General features: G+C 36.5%; 1 protein-coding gene across 1 annotated transcript in view; it reads left to right on the top strand.

The window, feature by feature from the left end:
- DCUN1D4 (defective in cullin neddylation 1 domain containing 4) overlaps nucleotides 1–22,055 on the top strand; it is a 29,744-nt gene extending 7,689 nt beyond the window's left edge. The window contains exons 2-11 of the mRNA XM_072406247.1: nucleotides 7,065–7,135; nucleotides 8,733–8,772; nucleotides 9,744–9,858; nucleotides 11,064–11,155; nucleotides 12,043–12,113; nucleotides 12,621–12,712; nucleotides 14,365–14,473; nucleotides 15,786–15,890; nucleotides 17,130–17,232; nucleotides 17,316–22,055. Coding sequence (XP_072262348.1) covers nucleotides 7,065–7,135; nucleotides 8,733–8,772; nucleotides 9,744–9,858; nucleotides 11,064–11,155; nucleotides 12,043–12,113; nucleotides 12,621–12,712; nucleotides 14,365–14,473; nucleotides 15,786–15,890; nucleotides 17,130–17,232; nucleotides 17,316–17,371 — 854 coding nt within the window. The 3' untranslated portion in view covers nucleotides 17,372–22,055. The remainder of the gene's footprint in view (nucleotides 1–7,064; nucleotides 7,136–8,732; nucleotides 8,773–9,743; nucleotides 9,859–11,063; nucleotides 11,156–12,042; nucleotides 12,114–12,620; nucleotides 12,713–14,364; nucleotides 14,474–15,785; nucleotides 15,891–17,129; nucleotides 17,233–17,315) is intronic.
- Nucleotides 22,056–23,487: the final 1,432 nt, after the last annotated feature.

The following is a 23,487-nucleotide window of genomic DNA, read 5'->3' as shown; positions in this document are numbered from 1 at the left end:
CAAATATTTTTTATTTCTTTTAAGGTAAGCTTTTTTTTTTTTTTTTTTTAATTTAACACCACTATTTATCACATTCTAAACTATTGAACCATTTAAAATATGCAGAAGTTATATCAGAAACTGAGGTACAGTCTAAAACTTTTTTTTTTTTTTGTATTAAGTATAGGATGTATAGCCCTCTCTGTCCATGTACCCTGATAACCACTGTCGCATAGACAGATAGTGATGGCAAAACAAATATTTTAGAATTGTTATCAGAACAGAACTAAAACTAACTTTTCTAATACAGACCACTGTCCCATGGACATAACTCTGCAAACAAAACATTGTTAGGCTCCCGTAAAATTGGGAAATGAATATGATTGGACATATTGTGTGAAAGATTCAATGATCATCTTGGAAATTCCATCCTTGCCAACAACCCCTCAAGCTAGATGAGCAGAGGATGTCTGCTACTGTCAGATCTAAGCTCCAGGTCACATCATTTGCAGATCATTAAAGAGGAACTAAACTCAAAATCCCCCAAAACACAAAAAATCCATTTACCTTCAATCCGGCAGGGTAGTCCAATCCATCCGGAGGTGTCTTCCATCGGGTCCCGGGCGCCGCCATCTTCGCCTCTTATTATGTAAAGTGAAAATTCTGAGTTTAGGTATGCTTTAAGATTCTGAGCTGATGCAGTCCATAGAGTTCTGACTGCTTGTTCTGACCTTCTTTTAGTTTTCATTACTATATATATTTATTTATACAGTTTTACAGAATCATGTGGTGTTCTTAATTATTTGTGCAGCTGAGAACTTATTTACATAAAAAAAGTAAAATAAATTTGTTTCCTGTAGCAATGATTTGCATGTAATTATTATAATGAAAAAGGGGTTTTATTTCCCATATATATATATATATATATATATATATATATATATATATATATATATATATATATATATTCGTTTATATATTTTTATACAAGATGCATTTTGTGATCAAAAAGTTTACCTTTTCGTTTGCATCTCATATGTATTGTGTATGGTTTAAGAAATGATAATTTATTTGAAACCTAGTTATTGTTTGCATACTGCCTATTGTGTCTGGTTGTTTTTGTGTATGTTATTTATAGACCCGAATCTTAAATAAATCTTAAAATATTGGAAAGTAGGGTAAGTTAAGAGCATATAATGCTTATATATGAAAGACTCTTGGACTGTCCAGTTAACTGGAGTGATTCAAATACATAGGGGGTCAGACATGAACAATAAATGTCCAAGGAAGTTTTGTGGCTCACGCATGTTTAAACCACTTAACTAAAACTAGTACACAGTTTAGAAAGTCAGTTTGTAACATCTGATCTATATACTTGAACCTCATCAGTGACTCCTAGTATGTAAAGCCACTGTACCAGTAACTTGGAAAAAGGTGGAAAATGAGGCACAGAAATTTTGTTTGGGGACTGGCAAAGATTCTTTTCAGTTTTCAAAGCATTTTAAAATTGCAGCTATATTAGGGAAATAGATTTAGATTGAAATGGGCACTTGAAACAAACAGATATTGCCTCTGTTATCGTTCAGCCTCCCATCTTTTTACTGGATAAAAAATAACCTACTCAGCAGATGGACTGATCTGACCAAAACTTTTTAACACCCCATTAAAAAAAATTCCCTAAAAGCTTTAAAAGCCTTCCTCCAGTTTATAAACCAAAACAAAAATGCTTACATGATCTATTAGGTAAATTTACCTTATTGCTATGTTGTAAATAAAAAAAAAAATATATACATCTATATGGAGCATTCTTCAACTTCTTAAATACAGAATAACACACCTCTACTACTTTTATCAGAATGGCCATGTCATATCTTTTCAGCATTGGAAGGATAAATTTGAGCTATCCAACACTGGCTATTGCCACTTGCTTCATTTACACCATGCAGCTAATACTGCATGGAATTTTTTTTCACACCTCAAGTCAGGAGTGTGATTGGCAAAACAATTTGGGTAAACACAGTTTTGTTTTGTAATATATTTTCATTGTCTGAACTCTGGATTTAAAAGGGGTACACATAGACCTTAATGGATACAGGATTTATATCAGGGGTTTTTCAGTGTGTCTGACCTTTGCTATGGGTAAATGCTTGATATGCACTTCTATGCTGGCATTCAGTATATGTAACAGGGTTAATTTACTTAAACAACACTTTTGTTACCACTTTTTTAAACACATGTTAAAATACACCTTTTGAGCATTACGATTGCAGTTTTCATTTTCTGAAGCAGAGACCCTTTAGAGTAAAATCATGGATGTATGGAATTTTTACACCCCACAAAATTAGCACTGCTGTTAACCATTCCTCACATTTTCAGTATGAATACACTGAAATTTAGTGCACATAAACCCAATCTAATCCCGTATTTTTTTTTTTTTACAAAATGGCAAGTAAATATGTACAAAATGTAATTGTGTGTGTCATCTATTAGATATCATCCAGTATCATCATTGCATTCAATTGAAGCTGAGCAAATAAAAGCTCATATACAGCTCCAATATTGCTCTTCCTGACAACCGCCATGATCTTCCATTTTTGTTCAGACAGGTATACCTTGGCATTGCTGCTGCAGTTGCTATATTCTTTACAGTGTCGACTACAATAAAGTATGGTTTGTATGAAAGGAGTGGTCACGGTGGTACAAATGTTGTTTTGCAAACTGCTGCTTCAGAATTTTTAGATTGCACCTGGATTGTTCAGAAGTTGCTCTTGAAGGATGTATGGATACTATTCTTTATTCATGGAAGTATTCTTTAGCACAATTGTGAGTGAGCCCACTCATTTGGATGGCAAGCAATCTCGCACATTGACTGTCTCATAATGTTGCACAACACAAAAAAGTTGGAAAGAGTATTCCTTCTCTTTTTTGGGGGGGGGGGGGGCTTCTTTGCTGCTCTTTGCCTCGCAGTGTGTACACAGGTGCACCCCTACCTGCTGCCCGTATTGAACTGGCTTTGGCAGCATGGTGCTGTAGCTGACTTGCTGGACAATCTCAGACTTCCTGAAGCCTTCTGTGATTCTCTCCAATTAAAGTTTTTGATGATCTGGTAAATTGTTCTTTAAGATGTTATATTCCTAGCAGCTGAAATCTTTTTTACAGGGCACTGTTTGTGAACTTTGTCTACATAAAGATGGTATTTGCCATTGAAGAAATGTAGCATTTTTAATTTACTCCATGCAAAGGATATGACAAATAATCTAATTGGTCTATTGGAAATACTTGGAAGCATCTCCTTGAGGGTTGGCAAGGGTGCAGGGACCTAACAAAGATTTTGAAATGAGCTTTCACAGACTGGAAAATGTTAATACTGTCCAGGATTTTCAATAAACAAGAAGGGATAAACTAAAACTTTAAAGTCCACTAAGCAGTAGTTTCCCCTAAATATGCAATGCAATCCCAGTGCAGGTTCAGAAAAAAAGAGAAACTCTTCCTGCTCATGACCTCTCCATGTTTAAGCCTATGCTGTAGTGTCCCACCTGTTTTATGCTCACCTTTAACTTGATGACCAGTTGTTACCACAAGTCTTGGCATCTAGCAGCCATTTCTGAGGAATATCTTGTGTATTGTCACTAACCAATGCAGGGATTAGCGGTGACTATAATGATATTATACTGTATTAAACTATATTATTGCTTAATTAAGAAACAGCCATACTAGAGCCAGACATGTTTGTGCTGTGTTTTGTAGGAATTTAAATCTCCTAAATTATACTGGTGTGTCAATACACTTGATTGGTTTTACTTGCATTTACTCTATATCAAAATAGAAATGTTAGGCTAAAATGCCCCCCCCCCAAAAAAGCTATTTTATCTCCTGACACTTCTGCTCTGAATAAAAATGCATAACATGGATAACGGGGTGTACACATTTATCCTTGGTGGTAACATTTACAATATGGCAGTGTTTCTCAACCAGATGAGACACCAATGGTCTTTTTGCCCATCTGTAAGGGTGGTATTCTTCCCTCACCAGCAATGTAAAAGACCTGACCACTAACAATGATCACCACACTAATATACTGTGAGTTGAGGATTTAGTTATATCAGGTTGAATGAAAACCTGAAAGCATTTCATTAGCTTTTTTTTTTATATAACCTTAGATCCTTTGGATGGACCTTTTTCGTGTCTCAAATGGATATTTTTTTCCCTCCCATCCTGCCCTGGTCACATTTTGGTAATTGCTAAACTAAGTTGATTTTCATCATATATCCCTAAGGAGTATTCACTGGGGAGGAGCAATCTCCAGTGTTTCTTTTTAAAGGAAAATGGAGGTGCTTATTGTGAAGGAAAGGGGCTCCCTGTAGCCCAAATTCCCTTTTACTGATTCCCCAGCTCCTTGAGTGTGCTTGTTCTTACTCCTAACCTTTCCCCAGTTTAAAGCTACGTAAACACGTTTAATGGTTCTAGCCCGATAATCGTCTCAGGGCCAATATCGGGCAAGAATCTGTCATGTGTACAGTGCCCATCGTCCGAACAACCGTCCTGGCGCATCCACAGACGATAGACGACAAACGATCCTAATGCAAGGGAAGGGGAAGAGCGCGCAACAGGGTGCCGCTCCATCGTTCTCTCCCTCCCCTCTGCATAGAGCAGAACAGTGCTGTATGTACAGCACTCGTTCATGCATCCTGCAGTGCTAGTCGTTGGAAAGAATCGTGAAAGATCCTTTCCAACAACTAATATTGCACGTGTGTATGCGGCTTTAGTGACAACCTGGCCTTGATCCTTTGTGTGGAGATAGTGGAGTTGGTATTTGGTTTGTAGGCATGTTTACACACACATATATATTTTTGGTAGATTAAAGATTGTCCTCTCACCTTCCTACCTGCATGCTTGACAGAGTGCAGATGACAAAGGCCCTGCTATCAGTGCTATCAGCAGGGTTCCTGACAAACTGCAGACCTGTTCCGGCCTTTGCGGGTTTTCCCAGAACAGGGACCCAAGAAGCACTCATCTGAGAGGGGTGACTGACTGCTTAGTAACGGTCTGACAGAGGCCAAATAGTTGTTCTTCTCCCTGACTGGCAGATCAGAGTCTGTGCTGAGGCCAGGCTCTGTCTGCATGCTTTAAGGATCTGCTTCCCGGAGCTGGGTGTCGACTAACTCTGAGGATACAGCTGAGCAGATACTGTGAGTACTGCTGGGATCTGTAGTGTGTTCCACGTCTAAACCTGCTAAGGACTGCTGGGATTTGTGGTGCTTCAATGGCTGAGTGCTGCAGAGAACTGTTGAGAGTGCTCTCTCCATGCTGGATGTAGCTGAAGAGCCAAGGAACTTGTGTCAGTGAACCAAACCGAGGTTCACGATTGCCTGGCTGCTGGAACCGTTAGTTATCTTGGCTTTGGATTACCGAAAGGGGCCCCTGGAACCTTGTTGTGACCTTAGTTTGCCCTACTCCAGTCTATCTTTTTCCTGTGTGTATATCTATGATCCTATAATAAACCTCTGGCCTGCTGGTCCCCTGTGATTGACCTCTGTGCTCCTACTTATTTACAAGCACATCGGAAGGTGGAGATAATCCACCACAAAGAGGGCCTCTCCCACTCTACTAAAATTATATAAGGGGTTTATTGCTATGTGTCCCTATTGCAGTATAGGAAATTATTTATTCATTTCTTAACCCTTAAAAAAAAAAGGGTCCAAAAAGTGGACCTTTTAAAACTTCTTTAAACAAGAACAAGCTCACTCTTTGAACTTGAAAATACTAACCTCACAGAAGGCTGGTTTTCCCAAGTTTTAGACAAACCACATCATCCAAGGCACAGCACTACTGCGGTACTGTCCCTTTAGCTAATCCTTAGTGTTCTTGGAATCTTTTGTTGTGTGTTTAATGTCTGTTTGTGAAACAAGTGTATACAGATGACAACACAGTTTATATGACCAGCATAAACCTAATAGCTCCAATAAATTAGATATTTGGATCCATGGATATGTAGAACTATCCACTGGCTTCATGAGATTTTTAACCAAGGGGGCTTTTATCTTTTGCTGCAGGTAACAAATTGCAGTGCCAGTGAGTCATTTCCCATGCAGGTTTTTTAATTCATAAATGTATTGCACCCTGGTGCAAATCAAGCCTATTGGTCTAGGTTATTTAGCAGGCTGACCTGGTAAAAAAAAAAAAAAAGGGTTATGTTAAAATAAATTATGATGGATTTTTAAAACAAAAAGTTTTACACAGCTGATGTTAATTTCTCACAATGGGCCTGATGCATAAAACATCTCCAAAGTTGGAGAAAATAGACAATCATGGGTGATCCAGCAAACCGAAAATGGATTTGTTAGAAATCGTTTGCTATTAGATGGCAAATGTTTTCAATCCTGAACCAGATCCCTTCCAGGTTTGTTGGATCACCCAGGTACACTTAGTATTAGCCTTGGAGAACTTAATTAAATCAGGCCAAGTTTGGGATTTATAAAATAATACTGAAAGTAACACATAAAATGGTATTCTCCAAAAAAAGGCTATTCTCCTGATATATAATCACATGATGAACATTTCTACTTCTGGGATCTCAAAAACCTAAAAATGGTGTTCTGGTCATAGGAAATATTAGCATTCAGAGCCCACTCACACCTACGTATGTGTGTTCTCTTACACCCATAAATGTGAATTGCATGGTTTTGCCTGTTTTTATGTCCTGAGAAAAATCGGCAAGTTTCTAAGTGTATAGCTCTACAGAAACATTTTTTGCTCGGTGTACTACATGCTTCTGCATAACCTGGTGGGATCTAGATTGGTTTAAAATGCAATAGGTTTGCCATGTTTTTTTTTTTTTTTTTTTTTTTATTTTGGAGTAAAGTCAGATACCCTTTAAAAAAAACCCCAAGTTAAGCAGTTGTTTACTGCAATTGTTCCACATCATGTAACTCAAAGTAAGGAAACCAAAGGTATTCAGGGAACGATCGTTTTTGGTCTACAGACTATATACTTTTCATTTAACAAAGAGAAGCACTGTATCCATAGTAAATGCAGCCTGCAATTAAGTATAAGTATTGTATAACTATTTTGTAATCTAATTTCAGATTTTCAGCTGAACTCTCATCTATCAACACTGGCAAATATTCACAAGATATATCACACGCTCAACAGGCTGGTAATAAAAGAAATTTTTTAAAATTTGAAAATTAGAACTTTAGTATTTTTTCTTTAATTTATTAAAGACTTTGAATAAGTTTATATTTAAAATTAATTTTGGGCACTTTAAATGCAGTCCATAAGGGATAAGAACGGATAAACAGAGTTTGGTTGGGTCAATTAAACTTAGTTTAATATCTTTTCAGCTTAGTGTTTATGTAGAATTAACCGTTTGGCAATATGTCACAGTAGGTGTTTCCCTCCACATGCATGAAAGGGCAAACGTCATGTTATTATGAGATATAGGCAACATTTTAAAAATACTTTAATAGTATTAATAATCATTTTTAGATATATCCCCAAACAAGTATGAATATATAGTGGTTGGAAAATGATATCAATTTATAGTTGAACGTGGCCTAAAAAAAATTGCAGTAAAGAGCAAATCCTTCAATGATGACATTCCTAAACTGAACTGAAAGTTGTCCCTATAAAAATCTTTTGTAAATTCTCTTGATCCTGCTTTCCAAAAGTCTCATGTTGTCCATATTTTTGTTGGGCATCCTCTGATATCTAAAATTATGTTAGCATGCTTACACAGATGAAAGTTGTCACCTATCTTTGCCGCATATATCGGCCCCCTATGTGTCTCTGTAAAGCACAGTTTAGCTCTGTATTTAACTTTAACTTGTATTTGATTTTGGTGGCCCTGGAATGTTGTGTCCTGAAATGGGTTTGCACAGGAGTGTTATGCGGGGATGGTGGATTTCATTTTTTTTATATTTCATCAAACCTAGGAAACAGCAATAGCAGGTTTCAGCGATTTATAAAGCCTGGTGTACTTTTAACTTCCCCTTTCCCTGAGAATATATCTGTGACAACAGGGCCGTGGATTTGGAGTCACTGCATATTTGCTGACTTTAACCCCAGTTACACAATAATTGTTTCCAACTCCGCAGCCTTAATAAAAACTATATAAAGCTACTCTGCAAAGTTTTTCTTCGATTTGCCATTGTGACTTTAGGAAAATTCATAGAGAGATTTTCTGGGGTTAATCTACTTTTGCTGGTGTAAATTAGCATTGTCCGTAAAACTTCCATATCTGTGGTTGGTAGTGGCAGATCCCAAGGGGTGTTTGTGCTGAAACCAGTGGCTGTCAGTTACTAAGCCCAAGGCCAGAATTGATTATTGTTTCTATTCTTGAATTCAGTAAAAATTAAAAACTATCCATGTATTCCACAGGTCTTAGTTGCACATACTGGGCATTCTAGGTGACATTTACACTTGGTGTTATGCTTAAGCTAGCCTGTTAAAAAGGCTGTTTTATCAAAATCTTGCACAATGATGACTCTTTCACTACCAATGTACACAAACAGATTTTCTTGACTTTCCCTTTGTCAAATAAAGTGTGCTCTTCATGTAAAGTGTAAAGGGATGGGGCAGCTCTGCTATACAGAAGGGTGAAATAATTGAAAATGCAATTATCTAGTTCATTATAAAAAGGGATTAAGACATATATGTTGATTATGTACTAGTAGTCTTAGAAAACAAATATTAGGCAAAAGGCGTTTCATTGTTTCCAGCTGGGGGCCTTCTGATTTTATTTTCTTCTACAGAATTTGACAGAAGACGTGGGCCAAGACGATCATCAAACAGGTAGTTTTTATTTTTACTTCAGAGAAACAAAGTAATCTATATTGGTAAATCTTACACATGCAAATTGTGGCTTTCTCGAGTAGTGGAAGAAAAGCACAAAAAATTTCTTGAAATTGAAAATCTCTTGAAATTGAGAACTTGTACAGCCTTCTTTTCTGTACTGAAATAGCTTATACATTTTAACTGCATATATTCCAATTTTTAGTGTGCATCATAAGCTACAACAAGTCAAAAAGAACTTGTATTATTTCTTAATTGATAGACATTTAACATGTCTAGATTAGCCTTTCTCAACCTTTTTAACATGGAGAAATAATTTTAGGTCCTAAGCAGCCCATGATGAAAACAAAATCCACAGGTCACAGCAGTGTGATGTTGAGTTGGAAGAATTCCTCTTACATTGCTGGCCAACAAGATCATTGCTGTCAGTGGTAACTGACCTGAGAGGCTCAGCATTACATGTGAACTTTACCTAAGGCAGGGTGCTGTGATCCTGCACCCTGGCCAGCTCCATGCATTACAAAGAGAAGCACAGAAACCAAGTAACAATGTCACTGGATCTAAAATAAACTAATATTAAAAAACACGAATGTTTTATTGTAATGTTTCATTTGCATATTGCTAATAAATTATACAACATATTAGAAGAATAAACCTCAGCTTTAGGCTTACACTTGGTGTGGATTCACATTTTGAACAGATGCATTCTGAAAGCAAAGAAGCAGAGTTGTTGCAGTTTTATTTTCTTGTTTTTCAAAATGAAACCTTAAATTACCTCTGTATTATTTTATTTATTTATTTATTTTTTCATAACCAAGTACTACAATTTTTGTTGTCTACCCCTATTTGTCCCTTGTGTAGTCCCAGTGCAGCACGTCGCAGAGGTCTGATAATTATAGAAGAGAAATGCAATCCTTGCTAGATGGGAAGCGTTCCTTGGTCTATTTATGTAAATTATTTCCTTTCTGCAGGGAGTCTGCGTTCGTGCAGTACTTCAGACTGCTTTAGTAAGACTATGCCTCCAAGGAAAAAAAGGAGACCTGCAGCAGGAGACGACCTGTTGGCTAAGAAAAGTAGACATGATGGGTAAGTTGATTACAAACCCAGAATTTTATCATCGGTTCTTTACAGTAAAGAGAACTTTCTATGTGTTTTGGACCTTTTCCACTGCTCTAGATTTATTCATATATTAAAAGTATATTTTGATGTAATTAATCCTGAGAATATTCATTATGCTACTCAAACTATGTGATTTTATTTTATCTCAATGTTATTTTTATGGATATTACACTTGCAGTTATGACCGGTTTTAATCCTTCCTTGAGATGCAAGTATTCAATGTAGCACCCACATGTTTGATATTTGATTAATATTAGGATTGTTTCCACCCTTCTATCTAAATAAAATATCCATTGTGACACAAAAAAGGTTTTAATCTCAATATTATACACTCCTAATTACAATTGCATTGAGCACATTTTGATCAATTTAAACATTTTCATCTAATCAAAATATTGTATGCTTAGGTAATGTAAATAGGAAGATAAGTGTGAGGGGGGAAACCCCATGTCATTCATTTAAAATAGTTAAATTAAGCTAGATTTTATCTTAAAGGTGGATATAGTATGTGAAAGTATACAATGGTTCTATCTGTAAAAACAGAGGATTGTGGGCAATTGACTATATGAACATTGCTTCTGTATTTTTTTTGTAACTGTTTTCAGTAACTGTAAATCCTATTGATTCTATAGATAAGTGGCTGTTATTTAAGGTCGGAACTAAATATTTGTAAAAATTATAAGCTTTTTCCTAGAAATTTACAAATCTGATCTTATCACAAGTATAAGCTCAGTCAGAACCAAATGCACGTGCTTGCAAATCCAGAAAATTCCTATTGATTTGCCAGAAATGCACTTAATTCAATATCCTGTAAACTGACGTCACATAACAGTTTACCAGGGGTTGTAGGCCCTGCTTTCTGCTTTCTCTTTCCAAATGACTAAATGACATCATGGATAGCTCCATTTCTGCCCAAAACACTGCATGCTGGGTCCTTTTGGTCTGCCCGTATGTTGCCTCCTATAAAACTACTGTAACAGAAAGTTAAGTTGAGACTATGGTAATGGAGATTATTCGTACAATGAGGTTGATTTAGTAAAGGAATTTAGGCTGTTCACTTAGCAAAGTAAATTATCACTACAGGGCAAGGTACAGTTTTGTTGACTTTAGCTATCCGATTAAGTTCAAGCAAAAATAATCTTTTCTTCTTTTTTTGTGTATTTGTCTTGAAGGATGTATAAAAAATATGATTCCTCCAGAATAAGAGCAGAGGAAGAAGCTTTTTCCAGTAAACGATGCCTAGAATGGTTCTATGAATATGCAGGTAGGTTAAGTAAGTTATCTGAATTATTGTCACATGTCCCACTTATTTTACCCTTTATCGCCACTCCAACCAATTGATATTTTGTACTGTGTTCTGTCACTTCAGTACATGCATCCTGTTTAATTCCACTTGAGCATGTCATGAGTATTGCATAAGTTAAGTTTACTTTCAGGAGAAGACCATGTCAGAAACAAAGTTTGGATTCTGAGATTCAGATGAATAAATATGCAAATCTCAACTTTGTCTTGTAGGTGTTGCAGTTGGACTCTTCTCTTTACTTCTACTGAGCCTTTATTGTAAAAGGAAGTCTCATTGCCCAGTAGATGAGGGAAAGGTGGTTATGTGTTTTGTTGGAAAGTGCACTTCAGCCTAAAATGGACCTCGCCACAGTTTTCACTTTATATAGTAGGGTAAAAATGTTTTGTTTTTTTTTTCATTATATGTCTTTAAAAAAAACAAAACAAAATCAAAGCCCCTCACCCTTTTTATCTATAACTCCGCAGTGGTAAAGGCTGAATGGGAGTGCAGAGCCTCCAGGGATATGTATGAGACGAATCCCAGAAGGCATGAGCTGCTCCTGCACATATGTCATAGTATATTTTCTATACTGTCTTTGTGCTGATCAACCCAAAGTCCAAGCCCTATTCAGGCACAAAGATATTACTCCTAAACATCAGCAGATATTTAACATAGATTTTCGAGGAAACTTTCAAATTAGAAAGAGAGGTCATCTTACCCCCCCAGTGGGAAACGCTGCTCTAAGCTATGTAGTAAAATTGCACTTGGAGGGTAATTGTTTTGGAGGTTGCTGCTGATTAGTGTGATACATTACCTCTTGTCCCTTTAACTGAATAAGCCTTGTAACAGACCTCTGTCTATCTGTACAGGAACTGATGATGTAGTTGGGCCAGAAGGAATGGAAAAATTTTGTGAAGATATTGGTGTGGAACCAGAAAATGTAACTGTTTTTTTTCTTGATGTTATTTGTTTGTAAACATACTAGGCTTGTAGTTTTCTTTTTTTTTTACATAATATATGTAAAAGGCTGTTCTTGCACCAGTGGTTCTCTCAAAAAGTTAAAACTATGTTCTTTTTGGGATTATGCATTTACATTGTATTTTGGTAAAAATAATGCTCCAGTTTTGATCACTAAAGAACTCCTCCTTGGGGGGTTAATGGTAAAAAATGTATAAAGAATAGTTCAGTGATTTTAGTTTGCTGGCCATCAAGGATTTCTCTCACTGACTTCATTTTGTCTGCCCCCCATCTCCTTTAACAACGATATAATGTATTTATTGGTATCTTACTTGCATGCTGTTTGTTTTCTAAAGAAAATTGTGTCGTAAGGCCTAACGGGACTGTTGTGTTTTGAGATCTATGCTCATAATTGATTCTCTAGTGTGGTAATGAAGCCGAACCTACATGTTAAGACAGTCATTACCTTGTATTTACTCTTTTCCCACAGGTTGTTATGCTTGTTCTAGCCTGGAAATTAGATGCACAGAACATGGGGTATTTTACATTACAAGAATGGTTAAAAGGAATGACTTCCCTACAGTAAGTAGTTGCTACATATGTTTACTTGTTAGGCTTGGGTAAAGCTGGCCTGACATTTATTTATTTTATATAACATAAGGATAAAAGGGCATAACAGAAACCATAGTTAATACAGACAACATAAACTGGAGATACAGAACAGAGCGCACAAACTGTAGAACTTACAGAGCTCAGGTGACATTCCTTCTGCAATAAAACATACTTGCCTGCCTGGTCGCAATCTTTTTTTGACCCATGCTCGTTCCTGGGGCATCCAGGAATAAATGAACTCCTGTGCTTATGCATGGGGATTCTATCAATCTTGCCTGACTAATCAAGATGGCTGAAGATCCAGAACCCTGAAAAAGACCAGATAGTGGTATCCGTCACAGGGTGAGGACAGGTAACTGTGAATAAAAAAAAAATTGTGATCAGGCAGGTAAATTTATTTTATTGTTTCTTTGTTGCTATGCAGGGCCAGGGTATTGTTTGCATTTTGTATTATGCTGTAAAGATATCAACTTTCTGTACTGGAAGTATACTCAACTAACCTCCAACACAACATCTGCAAGCTCATTCTCTGGTGCCAGCATCTTTATTCACACTTCATTTTTTTATTTGTCACATTAGTATGAATGAACTCCTGTACCCCTTATGTGGGAGTTCGTTTTTATCAACATATGCCAGAATTGTACAGAAGACACCAACAGGCAGGCAAGAATCCTAAAAGCAGAAGAGACATACCGTGTTTCCCCGAAAATAAGACCTAGCACTTTTCCCCCAACCTGCCCTAATATAAGACCTACCCCGAAAATAAGACCTAGTAGAAAAAGGAAAAAAAAAAAAAAAAAAAAACTCACCGAGCGGGAGACAGCGGGCGTACACACTCCGGAGCCGCACAAGCCGATGCTTGCCTTGTAGTTCCGGCTCCTGTCACAGGCGGAGTGATATTACATGCACTTCGCCTGTCAGAAGCCAGGAACTCGGCTCGCGTCTTCTGATAAGGTAAGTTTTTTTTTTTTTTTTTTTATTTTAACCAGCACAATTACGGTATAAAAATAAAATAAAAAAATAAAAATGTGAGCAATCATTGCCCCAGCCACATTTTGTGCTGATTTTAGGTTTGTAAGGACAAGCTGGCTGATTTAATACAGTAACAGTGCAAGAAGAGAAATGCTGAATTCAGTAACCAATACCGGTAGCAATGAATCAATGAAGAGTTTAATTTACAATTGGGTCACCATATAAAACTCTCAAATGTACATTGTTCTACTTGAATATGGTGTTTTTTTTTCATTAAAAAAAGTATATAAGACCTACCCTGAAAATAAGACCTAGTGTGTTTTTGGAAGCCCAAAAAAATATAAGACAGTGTCTTATTTTCAGGGAAACGCGGTAGTATTTGTCTTTTGTAATAAATATCTTGTCTGTCAGTCTCTGCTTACCAGTGATCCACAATTGTTGTGTATGTGTACATATATTTATAAATAATTCTTTTTTTTGGTAGCAAGATACCTAAGAAGTAGGAAGCCAGATGACATAGAAAGCTAGATTTTTTTTTTTTATAATATATTTATGGTTTGGAAATGGTTGCCTCTGCAGTGTTGAACCATCTAAAGTGTGCGTTTTATTTTAACTATCTATATAAACTACTGTTTGTTTTTGTCTTTTAGATGTGACACCACTGAGAAACTTAGAAATACTCTGGATTACTTGAGATCTTTATTAAATGAGCCAACAAATTTTAAACTTATTTATAGATATGCTTTTGACTTTGCACGGGTAAGTAAGATTTACATCCAATAACTGAAAAAGGGTAATAAAACACTGCCATTAAATGGCAATGAAGGAACACACCCAAAATAAAAGTTGGAGGCACATTATTGCATACTTACCCTCTAGTGTAGAGTTTTCCAATTAGCACCAGTATGTGTTGCTACCTCACCCACCTCTTTGTCCATTGGAAACTTGAAGACATCACCACAGATTCTTTGTTCTGAATTCTGCGTGAAAAACTGTTGCTTAGTTCCTTAGGAAATACTAAGCTGCAATTATTGTTGCAAAAAAGCGGAACTTCATTAAAAAAAAAAAAAAAAAAGACCTTTTACTATTAAAAAGCTCTCGATCCCTCTTTTTTTTATTCTTCTACATACATACATTCCAGGAAAGCCCTTTATTGGGCATGCAGAGAAGGCAGCACACAGTCTCCTGGGATTTATATGTTACATATAACATTCACAAGAATGCTGGCTTAATAATACCTAATGATTAGCACATCAGGAACTTCTAGTTGCTTGGCCTAAAGTTTTGGTATAGTTAGCAAAACGGAGAGAAGAGAGTCATGGTGAAAAAAGAAAGGGAGTATTACCACAAACATTGTTTGAAAATATAATTTTCCCATTTCCTCCCTATCAAGGAGCTATCTGAGTGATTACTTCTCTTACCTTCTAGGGCAAGAAGCGCACAGGGTTACAAGCAGCCCTTCTATAGGCCTACTTTGGTTTTTTTTGTCAATGCCTTGTAGAACATTCTGTGTTTTTTAAAGATGCCAAATAGGCTAAACTTTTTTGGCTCTGCATTGCATACATTATGTTTGTGGGTTCTTTCAAGACCATGGCATTACAGGAGATATAATGGCATCTATGGGTGAGAGAAAGCCTTTCTTTAGCTCGTTGGTAACACTCCCATGGGTGCTAGTTTACCTGCTGTAGGACTGGGAATTGGGGTCAGAATTGTGTGTGTTGCCCTGGATATCAATTTTTGATACAGCCATAAAACAGTCCTGTATTTGGGTTCAGGTTCAAGAGCTGAATGTAAAAGCCAAAAGGTTGTGAACTTTTTTTTATGCAGAAAGTGCAATTTTTTTATCTTTTTTTTTTCCAGAATTCTTTGTTTTTTAATCAGGGTGCACTTTAACATAATATCCCTAAAGCAGTGGAATAAGCATTTAGGCAGTATTGTCTGGAGAGTAATGGGTTAATTGGATTTTACATGGATGAATTTCCTAAAAATGCTGATTAATGAAACTAACTAAAACAGATTATATTCTCCCTTACACTATACCAATGTCACTTTATATTTGTTTTATTTTTAGGAAAAAGATCAGCGGAGTTTAGACATGAATACAGCAAAATGTATGTTAGGACTCTTATTAGGAAAAACATGGCCACTGTTTCCAGTATTTCATCAATTTCTAGAGGTATGAACACGGTTTTCATTTATTTACCATCATTTTATGCTTTGGAGGAAAAGTTTACCTAAACCCTAGAACAATACTGTACTTTAGTGCAGTTTTTTAGTCCTTTGATGTGGTGACTGTTTTGGTTTTCTTTCAACCAATTGTCTTCTATTCTTACCTGTTCATCCTTTGGGTAACACAATTCCCCTCCCAGGGTGACTGCACTGTATTTTTGTCAACCTAGGAGAGAAAGTATGTTAGGAATACAGAACATCACACCTTCTCATTTTCATAACATTGCAATAAAGTGTTCTGTAGGAGAACTGAGCAGATCTCATAACACTACTTAGAATAACACTATATAATACAGAGGACACCCTTGAATTTCTGTCCCGATAACATTTATTAAACAAATTTGTGTCTGTGTAAAGTAATTACTGAATGGAATTGTAAATACTTTGGCAAGCAAAATAGTTTATGTACATTTTAGGTGTGTATTTAGCAGTTTGTCTGGAGATCCTAGTTAAATTAAATTGTAAAAACTTTACAAACTTGTACTTTCCGGAGAAAGTAGAAGTTATATATATATATATATTGCACATCATACAGTGTATGCAGGAAATAATGCCTGCTGCTTATGTAACACAAAGATTTGCATGTGAATGGGGAAGGATAGGTGGCCATGTGACTAGAGGGCTGTGTTTTTGTATGTAGCTATTTAAATTTCTGACATCTTTTTCTCTTTAAGCACATACAGTTGACTTCTGCATTTATAAGGTTACATATACCTACCCATGCACTCAGTTCTTTACAAACTCCTGACCTCATACCATGTACATTTCAAACTCTCGACCCCGTGCTCTGATAGCTACATACTCCTGACCCAGCACCTAATGGCTCCATGGCACATGCAGTAAATGTTTTAAATTCTCTTGACGCAGACCAGAGTATGCTCTGGTTTTATAAACCATACCTCTTTCCTTTGCAAAGTTTGGCCACCCTCACCATTCGTGACACCACGGTGGTTCCCAATCCGGTAACAGTTTTCTTGTTTGGGTCACCGACGTAAAACATTTAAGAAGCACTGATATAAAATAAAAAAAAAATATGCACGAAGGCTACAAACCAATGTTATTATAATAGAGTTATGACTTCCTTAGTGTTCTTTTTTTATTTATTGAGTCCTATGTATTGATATCTTTATCATAACTTATATTTGCTTTCCTGCCATGACTTAACCTACCAAATATATTTTTGCAGCAATCAAAATATAAAGTTATAAATAAGGACCAGTGGTGCAATGTCCTAGAATTCAGTCGAACAATAAACCTTGACCTCAGCAATTATGATGAGGATGGGGCCTGTAAGTACCTGTCAGTTATTTATTTATTATTTTTTCTGCTTATAATCCTGATTTTTCCATGTTCTCCTTTGTTTCTTCCACAGGGCCAGTATTGTTGGATGAATTTGTTGAATGGTATAAAGAAAAACAGATGGCATAACACTTTTAACTATGCATAGCAGCTGAAGAGTCATTGTTAACACACTTGCGTCAACCATTAGCCATAAATTGCTGTTTGTATGGAATCGCATGTTGCTTCTTTGCACAGTGTATCCCTTCCGCCGGGCCTCTGGGCGCATTTGCTGTTTGACCAGCCATGCTTTCCGTGTAGCACTGTCCTCTTTCCAGGCTGCTCTGCATTTTGTATTGACACTACAGATTGGTGAATTTGCCAATGTCCTCACTGTGATTCTGTGTATATTGCTATTCATTTTTTTGTATATGCTTGTACATAGGCGCTTCTCTTAGAGAACTTCTGCTGAAATGTATTGTAAAAATTACCTGCCATTTCTAGTCACTTTTTCTTTTTGAAGAACAAAACTGAAAATCTAAGTTTGTTGTTGGGAATATCTGTTGACATTTTTTAGCATCTCTTGCAGTGAAATGACAAAACGTTTGTTCACAGGTAAATGCATTAAAAAACTGTAATTCTTGTAGCAGAATGTGACACCGCTCCTGTATATCCTATTTATTTGTACAGTGTCCCTGTTACCTAAATTAATTTCAGCTGGCTACCTATTGGCCTGGATCAATATTTAGGCAAGTACTCTGTGCCTACCAAAATGGTAAGCTGGCATTTTTAGAGTACTTAAAATGGCTTCCAGAACATGGTATGATGAGATGCAATATTGTATGTTAAAATCCTGTAGCTATTCCTGACTACCACATATGGAAACACTTAAGGGACTCTTACAGGTACTGAATATCTCATCACAAAAATTTGTGTTCTTCCAGATGTATTTGCATTCAATAAGCCGTACGGTTTAGTTTAGACCAAAGGCATTTTCATGCATTATCCAATGAAGACCATATCTATGAATAGTTGTGCAAAATGCTGCACTTTGGGTATGTTGATCTGCATTTTCTGTCATCCATGAGGATGTTGTAAAAGGGAGACCCTTCCTTGCTATGTAAACAAGTCAGTAACAGTTAGATATTTTATTCTAGTCACAATGGGACTTTTGCACATATCTTTATATTCTTAGCCTTAGATAGAATAAGTCCTAGACTTATTCTATAGTCCTAAATTGTTAGCACAGTGTTAGACTTTTGGGGGATTTTTGTTGGATCTCTTTTCTTTACTTTTATCAAGCTGACACTTCAGTGCGAGTGTCCCGGCAACTGCCTAAGTGAACATGTTTCCAACTCGTGAAAGTGCATAATTGTTTAGAATATTGCGCTTTAAATTTAGAAGTATGTAAAAGGCTGCCAGACCCTCCTATTTGACATTGTTCTGTTTTCCTAGGAACTGGAAAGGTAGTAAACATTGCAGTCCCAGTTAGAATTCAGATGAACTCTGATGCTCAAGATAAAATATTAGGTCCAAATAAAGATTAAAAAAGGCGAAAACATTAATCATTAAAATGTACGCTAGTACTGTGATATTTCTTGCACTTTCCAGGTCATGACTGGTTCTCTTTATGCTGCAAAACTTCTCAAAATCATGGTATAACAACATCACTGTCATCCTGCAGAAGCACCCCATAAGACTTTAGGGTCATAAAGTTATTTAACACACAAAATGACATAAAGTGATGTTATTATAGGAGCTGAAAAATGTGCAAGTAGTTTTTTATTGTTAACTACTGACTTGGATAGTTTAAATGTGAGTATAAGTTGTGAGTATACATGGATGGGTTTTCCGGACAAAACGTCTCCATCGCCCATCTGCCCTTTTTTACTGGAACTAGGAGATGGGGAGTCTGCTGTTGAAGTGTTCCTGTTTAGATATATTAGTGGTCACTGAATGATTGGGCATCAGCATGCAGAGCAAGTTAAAGCAGAGCTAGGCTCACCTTACCTCTTTCCATCACCAACATCTTTACCCTGTCCTCTGCTGGTTTGGGGTCAGCCATCTTGATTGGCCTGATGGAGTATCACTCCCAAGCATGCAAGCTGGAGTTCATTCATTCCCAGCAATCAGCTGTGCTGGGATTGTAAACTAAGCTGTTATGCACAGCTTGGCATATATTCAGCAAATGATTGCAAACGGGCAGATACATTTGTTTTACAGTTTTATTCACCATATTTATAGAGAAGTTAAAAAAACAAAAAACTTTCAGGAGCCTAAGTCATAACGTATAAACCATAGACTTCTTTGAGTTGTTTGTAACGTGAAGCATGGGTATCAGTTGTATTCCCACAGTGACTCAGAGTTTAGTGATGCGGCCGTTGCAGCACTAGGTCCCAGGTTTGAATCTCGCCCAAGACACTATAAGCATGGAGTTTGCAGGTTCTCCCTGTGTCTGTGTGGTACTCCGTTTTCCTCCCACATTCCAAAAACATCCCGCTAGGTAAATGGGTTCCTCCAAAATTGACTTTGACTGTATTAATAACATATAATTGTGGTAGGACATCAGATTGTTAGCCCCTTTGAGGGACAGTGATAACATGACTATGAGCTTGGTAAAGTGCTGCATATTATGTCAACTCTATATAAATACTGTGTAATAATATGAATAATAATCCCATGTGTGAGCTTAACTGTTCTCTCTACTAGGAGTAAGGCACCTGTACAGTGTTCAATACAGATTTTTTTTAAGCCAGTTGGGAAGAAATTGCAGGTGGGTGGCAACCCCCATATTGTGACCCAACTCTTCAGTAGTGTCAGGTGGTGCACCCAGCTAAAAGGGGCAGGGGAGAACACTGCCTGTGGTAGACTGCCTTGTCTGTTGCCATGGTTCATTAATTAAAGTATTTTAGACGTATAATAAAAAAATAATAATTGGAAGTCATCACCAGATATATTTTTCCTGTTTCGGCATATGTAAAGATTTTATACCATATTGTGCGCTGAACTGGGTGTTGACATAACAGCCAATCAGACTTCATCTATCTTATAGGAAATAACATCTGGTTGTCTGCCACTTGTTTTAGCTCCAATTTTGCTTTAGTCTCTGCTTTGTATAAATTAGAGCCCCAGGGTAGTATTCCACAATGGTCTAGTTCTCTAAGAACACTTGACCTTTATCTAATTTAAGAGCTAAAACGTCAGACATTACCTGCTGTTAGTTTGGCTTGCTAAAATAAAAAATACAGTTATGTTTTATGGAAGCCGCTGCATTTTGGTACCCAAAGGCTTTGTTAACAATAGCAAACCCAGGGTCCTGCTGCTTTTTACAAAAGGAATGTGACATTGAAAACTCAGCAGAGTTGCTTTTTTTATTCTGAAAATACTGTCTCCATGGGATTTCCACAAAAGAGAAGACAGAACACATTGCCCATATATGTATAATACATATAAGAATGTGTGTTGAGGGCTTTTTTAAGCATAGCACATTTACCAAATCATGGGAATACAAAGTGATCCATGCGTTAGAGTTGACCAAGAGAAAAACGGGCATAACCTTTTTTTTTAAAAAAAAACTGGTTTAGAACTTGCCAGAAAGAAAGGTGTGTGTATTTTTTAATTTCATGTGCAGTACACAGCTATACCTTCCATAAAGTGTGATTGTGACTGCATGTGTGATTGATGCTTTTACTGATAAGCATTATCTCATTGATTAATGCATAAAATTTCACATAATGGGTGCAGCACTGGAGCCTAGTACCAGCAGCATTCATATAGATATATTGTGTAGTTTTCCTGCAGATCAGAAAATGAAACCTGTCTGGTAAGGACAATACTATTTTGGTCTTCACGAATGATCTTCTGATGTTATTTTTATCTAAGCTCCCCACTGTCATGTATATATTACTATATATGTGTGACCTGTTTACTGTCAGAGGCTGTCCTACTTTTATCTGTGGATTTTTCATGGGCTCTTCTTTCCCATATAAGCCAGATTTCCTTTATTTCTCAGTCAAGCATTGAGGATGAAGATTAAACTGAATAAAAGACAAGCATGAATGGCGTGCAGTCCTGTGAAAATCGGTGATATGACAGGTTAATAAGTTTGCCAAAGCCTCTATAGAAGCATATTGGTTTTACAGTGTTGATACATCTCATTATCACTGAACAAGTTCCTGTGCGTAGGCTAAAATCATAAAATAATTTTCTGTTTGTTTTTCATGTGATTTTTATATAAACAGTGTTTGATATATTGAATTTGTTCATTTCACTTACTGCCTGCTCCTACAAAGGACCAAAGTTCTGTCATGTTCATGTGTGCTTTAAAAATGTCAACACTTCTGTAGCACAGAGGTTGCTTTAAAACATTGTATCTCGTAGGTTACCACATGAAGAGAGTTTTTCTGGAAAAAGGAAAAGTACCTTTTCTGTGTTCACTGTAATCTTTTCCTCTTTTCCCTATAGCTGCTACAATAACTCCACAAGCCTTAGAAGTAATTTAGCCTTATAACAGTTTTTTGTTTTTAATGTATATATTTAATTTTGTTTTGTCCACCAGCAAAGCTGTCTGAAATTAAACCAACATCTTGGTTGGCTTTTCTAATTCTAAAGCATTGTTTCTTCCAAAGCTGCTACATTGTCATCGTTGAAAGCAGTTTATTCTACAATTACAAATGCTTCTGTGTTGAGAACTTTTTGTGAGAACATTGTGTACACACTGTGTACGAAAGTTACGTAACTCCAAGACTGTTCTATTGGAATTGATTTGGGCTACTTGAGTTCTGTTTCCAAAAATGACCAACCATAACCCACAAATAAACTATATTTGTGATGATGATGTGTCCTTGTTTCTGTGGTTCTGCTTTACTTTATTTTCCATGGTTTGAGATATTTTATTTCCAACCTCTAAAGATCAGAGCAAAAACTGGAGTTGTTACCTGTAGAATCCATGATATTCTCCTAGAGAATCACTTTTAACCCTTATTGGTTCCTACACAGTTCATCACCACGTTTGTCCGATTTAAAGAAGATGTGCTTAATCCAAATTACAGCACAACCTGTGCTTCCTTTCTTCTGCTGTGACATCGTGAGCCAGACCACTGCAATCAGTAAAGCTCATGCTTCCTGTTGTTTGTAGAGCACTAACTAAATACTGAGGGGGTGTGCAGACCTATGCAGAGACACCACTGCTTCCACACAAGAGTAATGGTTTACAGCATCCTGGCTGGCTTTTCTATTCAGTTTGGTTATACATTGCTTATAGTGTTCTTGTTAATTTAGTAGTTATAGATACATGTTTTGTATGTTGTTTCTCAATTAAGAGGGAGACACTTATTAATGGTACCAAATCCCTATATACATTACACAGTTTTGTTCCTTGGTTCATTTTATGGGACTTTTAAGGTAACTTGCACATACTCAATATTTAAAATTACGATGTTTATTCCATTACATAAACACTCTTGAAGATCCAATATGGAATTCTTCATGCAAATGAAGCAAGATTAAGTATACATTTTCCTCAATGCGTTTTGCCATCAGGCTTCATTAGAAGGACATTTCAAGAAGCTGTTTAAACTTCATATTGGTGGAACATCATACAATATGTATATGTAATGATATAAACCTTGTAATTGTAATATTGAATATGTGCAAGTTACCCTAAAAGTCCCATAAAATGAACCCAAGAACAAATTGTGTTTTGTATGTTGTCTATTGCATCATTTACTTGTCCATGACAGAATATCAACTTCTAGTTCTACCAAATGAGCATTCAATATGCAGTTGATGTGATCTGAATGTAAACTGATGCCAGTTGTCAAAATATGTTGGTATTGTTCTCTTCGGACTATTTTTATGTTTAGGTCCTCCCTAGTCACTGTTAGTTTGTTCCTGAGATTTTAATAGAGGGGTACACAAATCTAAGAACAATGAAAGAAAATGGTTGAAGGAATTAGGAGAAAAAAATTGCAAATCATTTAGTAGTAGGGGAGATGCCGATTATTAACTTCACAGAGAATTCAATGATAAGTAATGGCCAAAACAAGGTTATCGTGTATTAGGAAAGGTTTTTAACAGACAGACTGACTTAATAATGACTGTGTAAGAAATAAAACTAGGAAAAAGAGAGTTGTGAAAGTTTGTTGCTGAGAAAACAAGAACAGCAGCTAGTACATTGAGTTGTTGCAGTCATCAGATGGAATGAAGAGATGAACAGATGGAGAAGACGAGATAATAAGCTTATACTTATATGTACATGTCCTTAA

Source organism: Pyxicephalus adspersus, chromosome 3 (genome assembly GCF_032062135.1).
Source record: "Pyxicephalus adspersus chromosome 3, UCB_Pads_2.0, whole genome shotgun sequence".
Lineage (NCBI taxonomy): Eukaryota > Metazoa > Chordata > Amphibia > Anura > Pyxicephalidae > Pyxicephalus > Pyxicephalus adspersus.
Note: the sequence above shows the minus strand (reverse complement) of the source record. Positions and strands in the feature narration are given on the sequence as shown.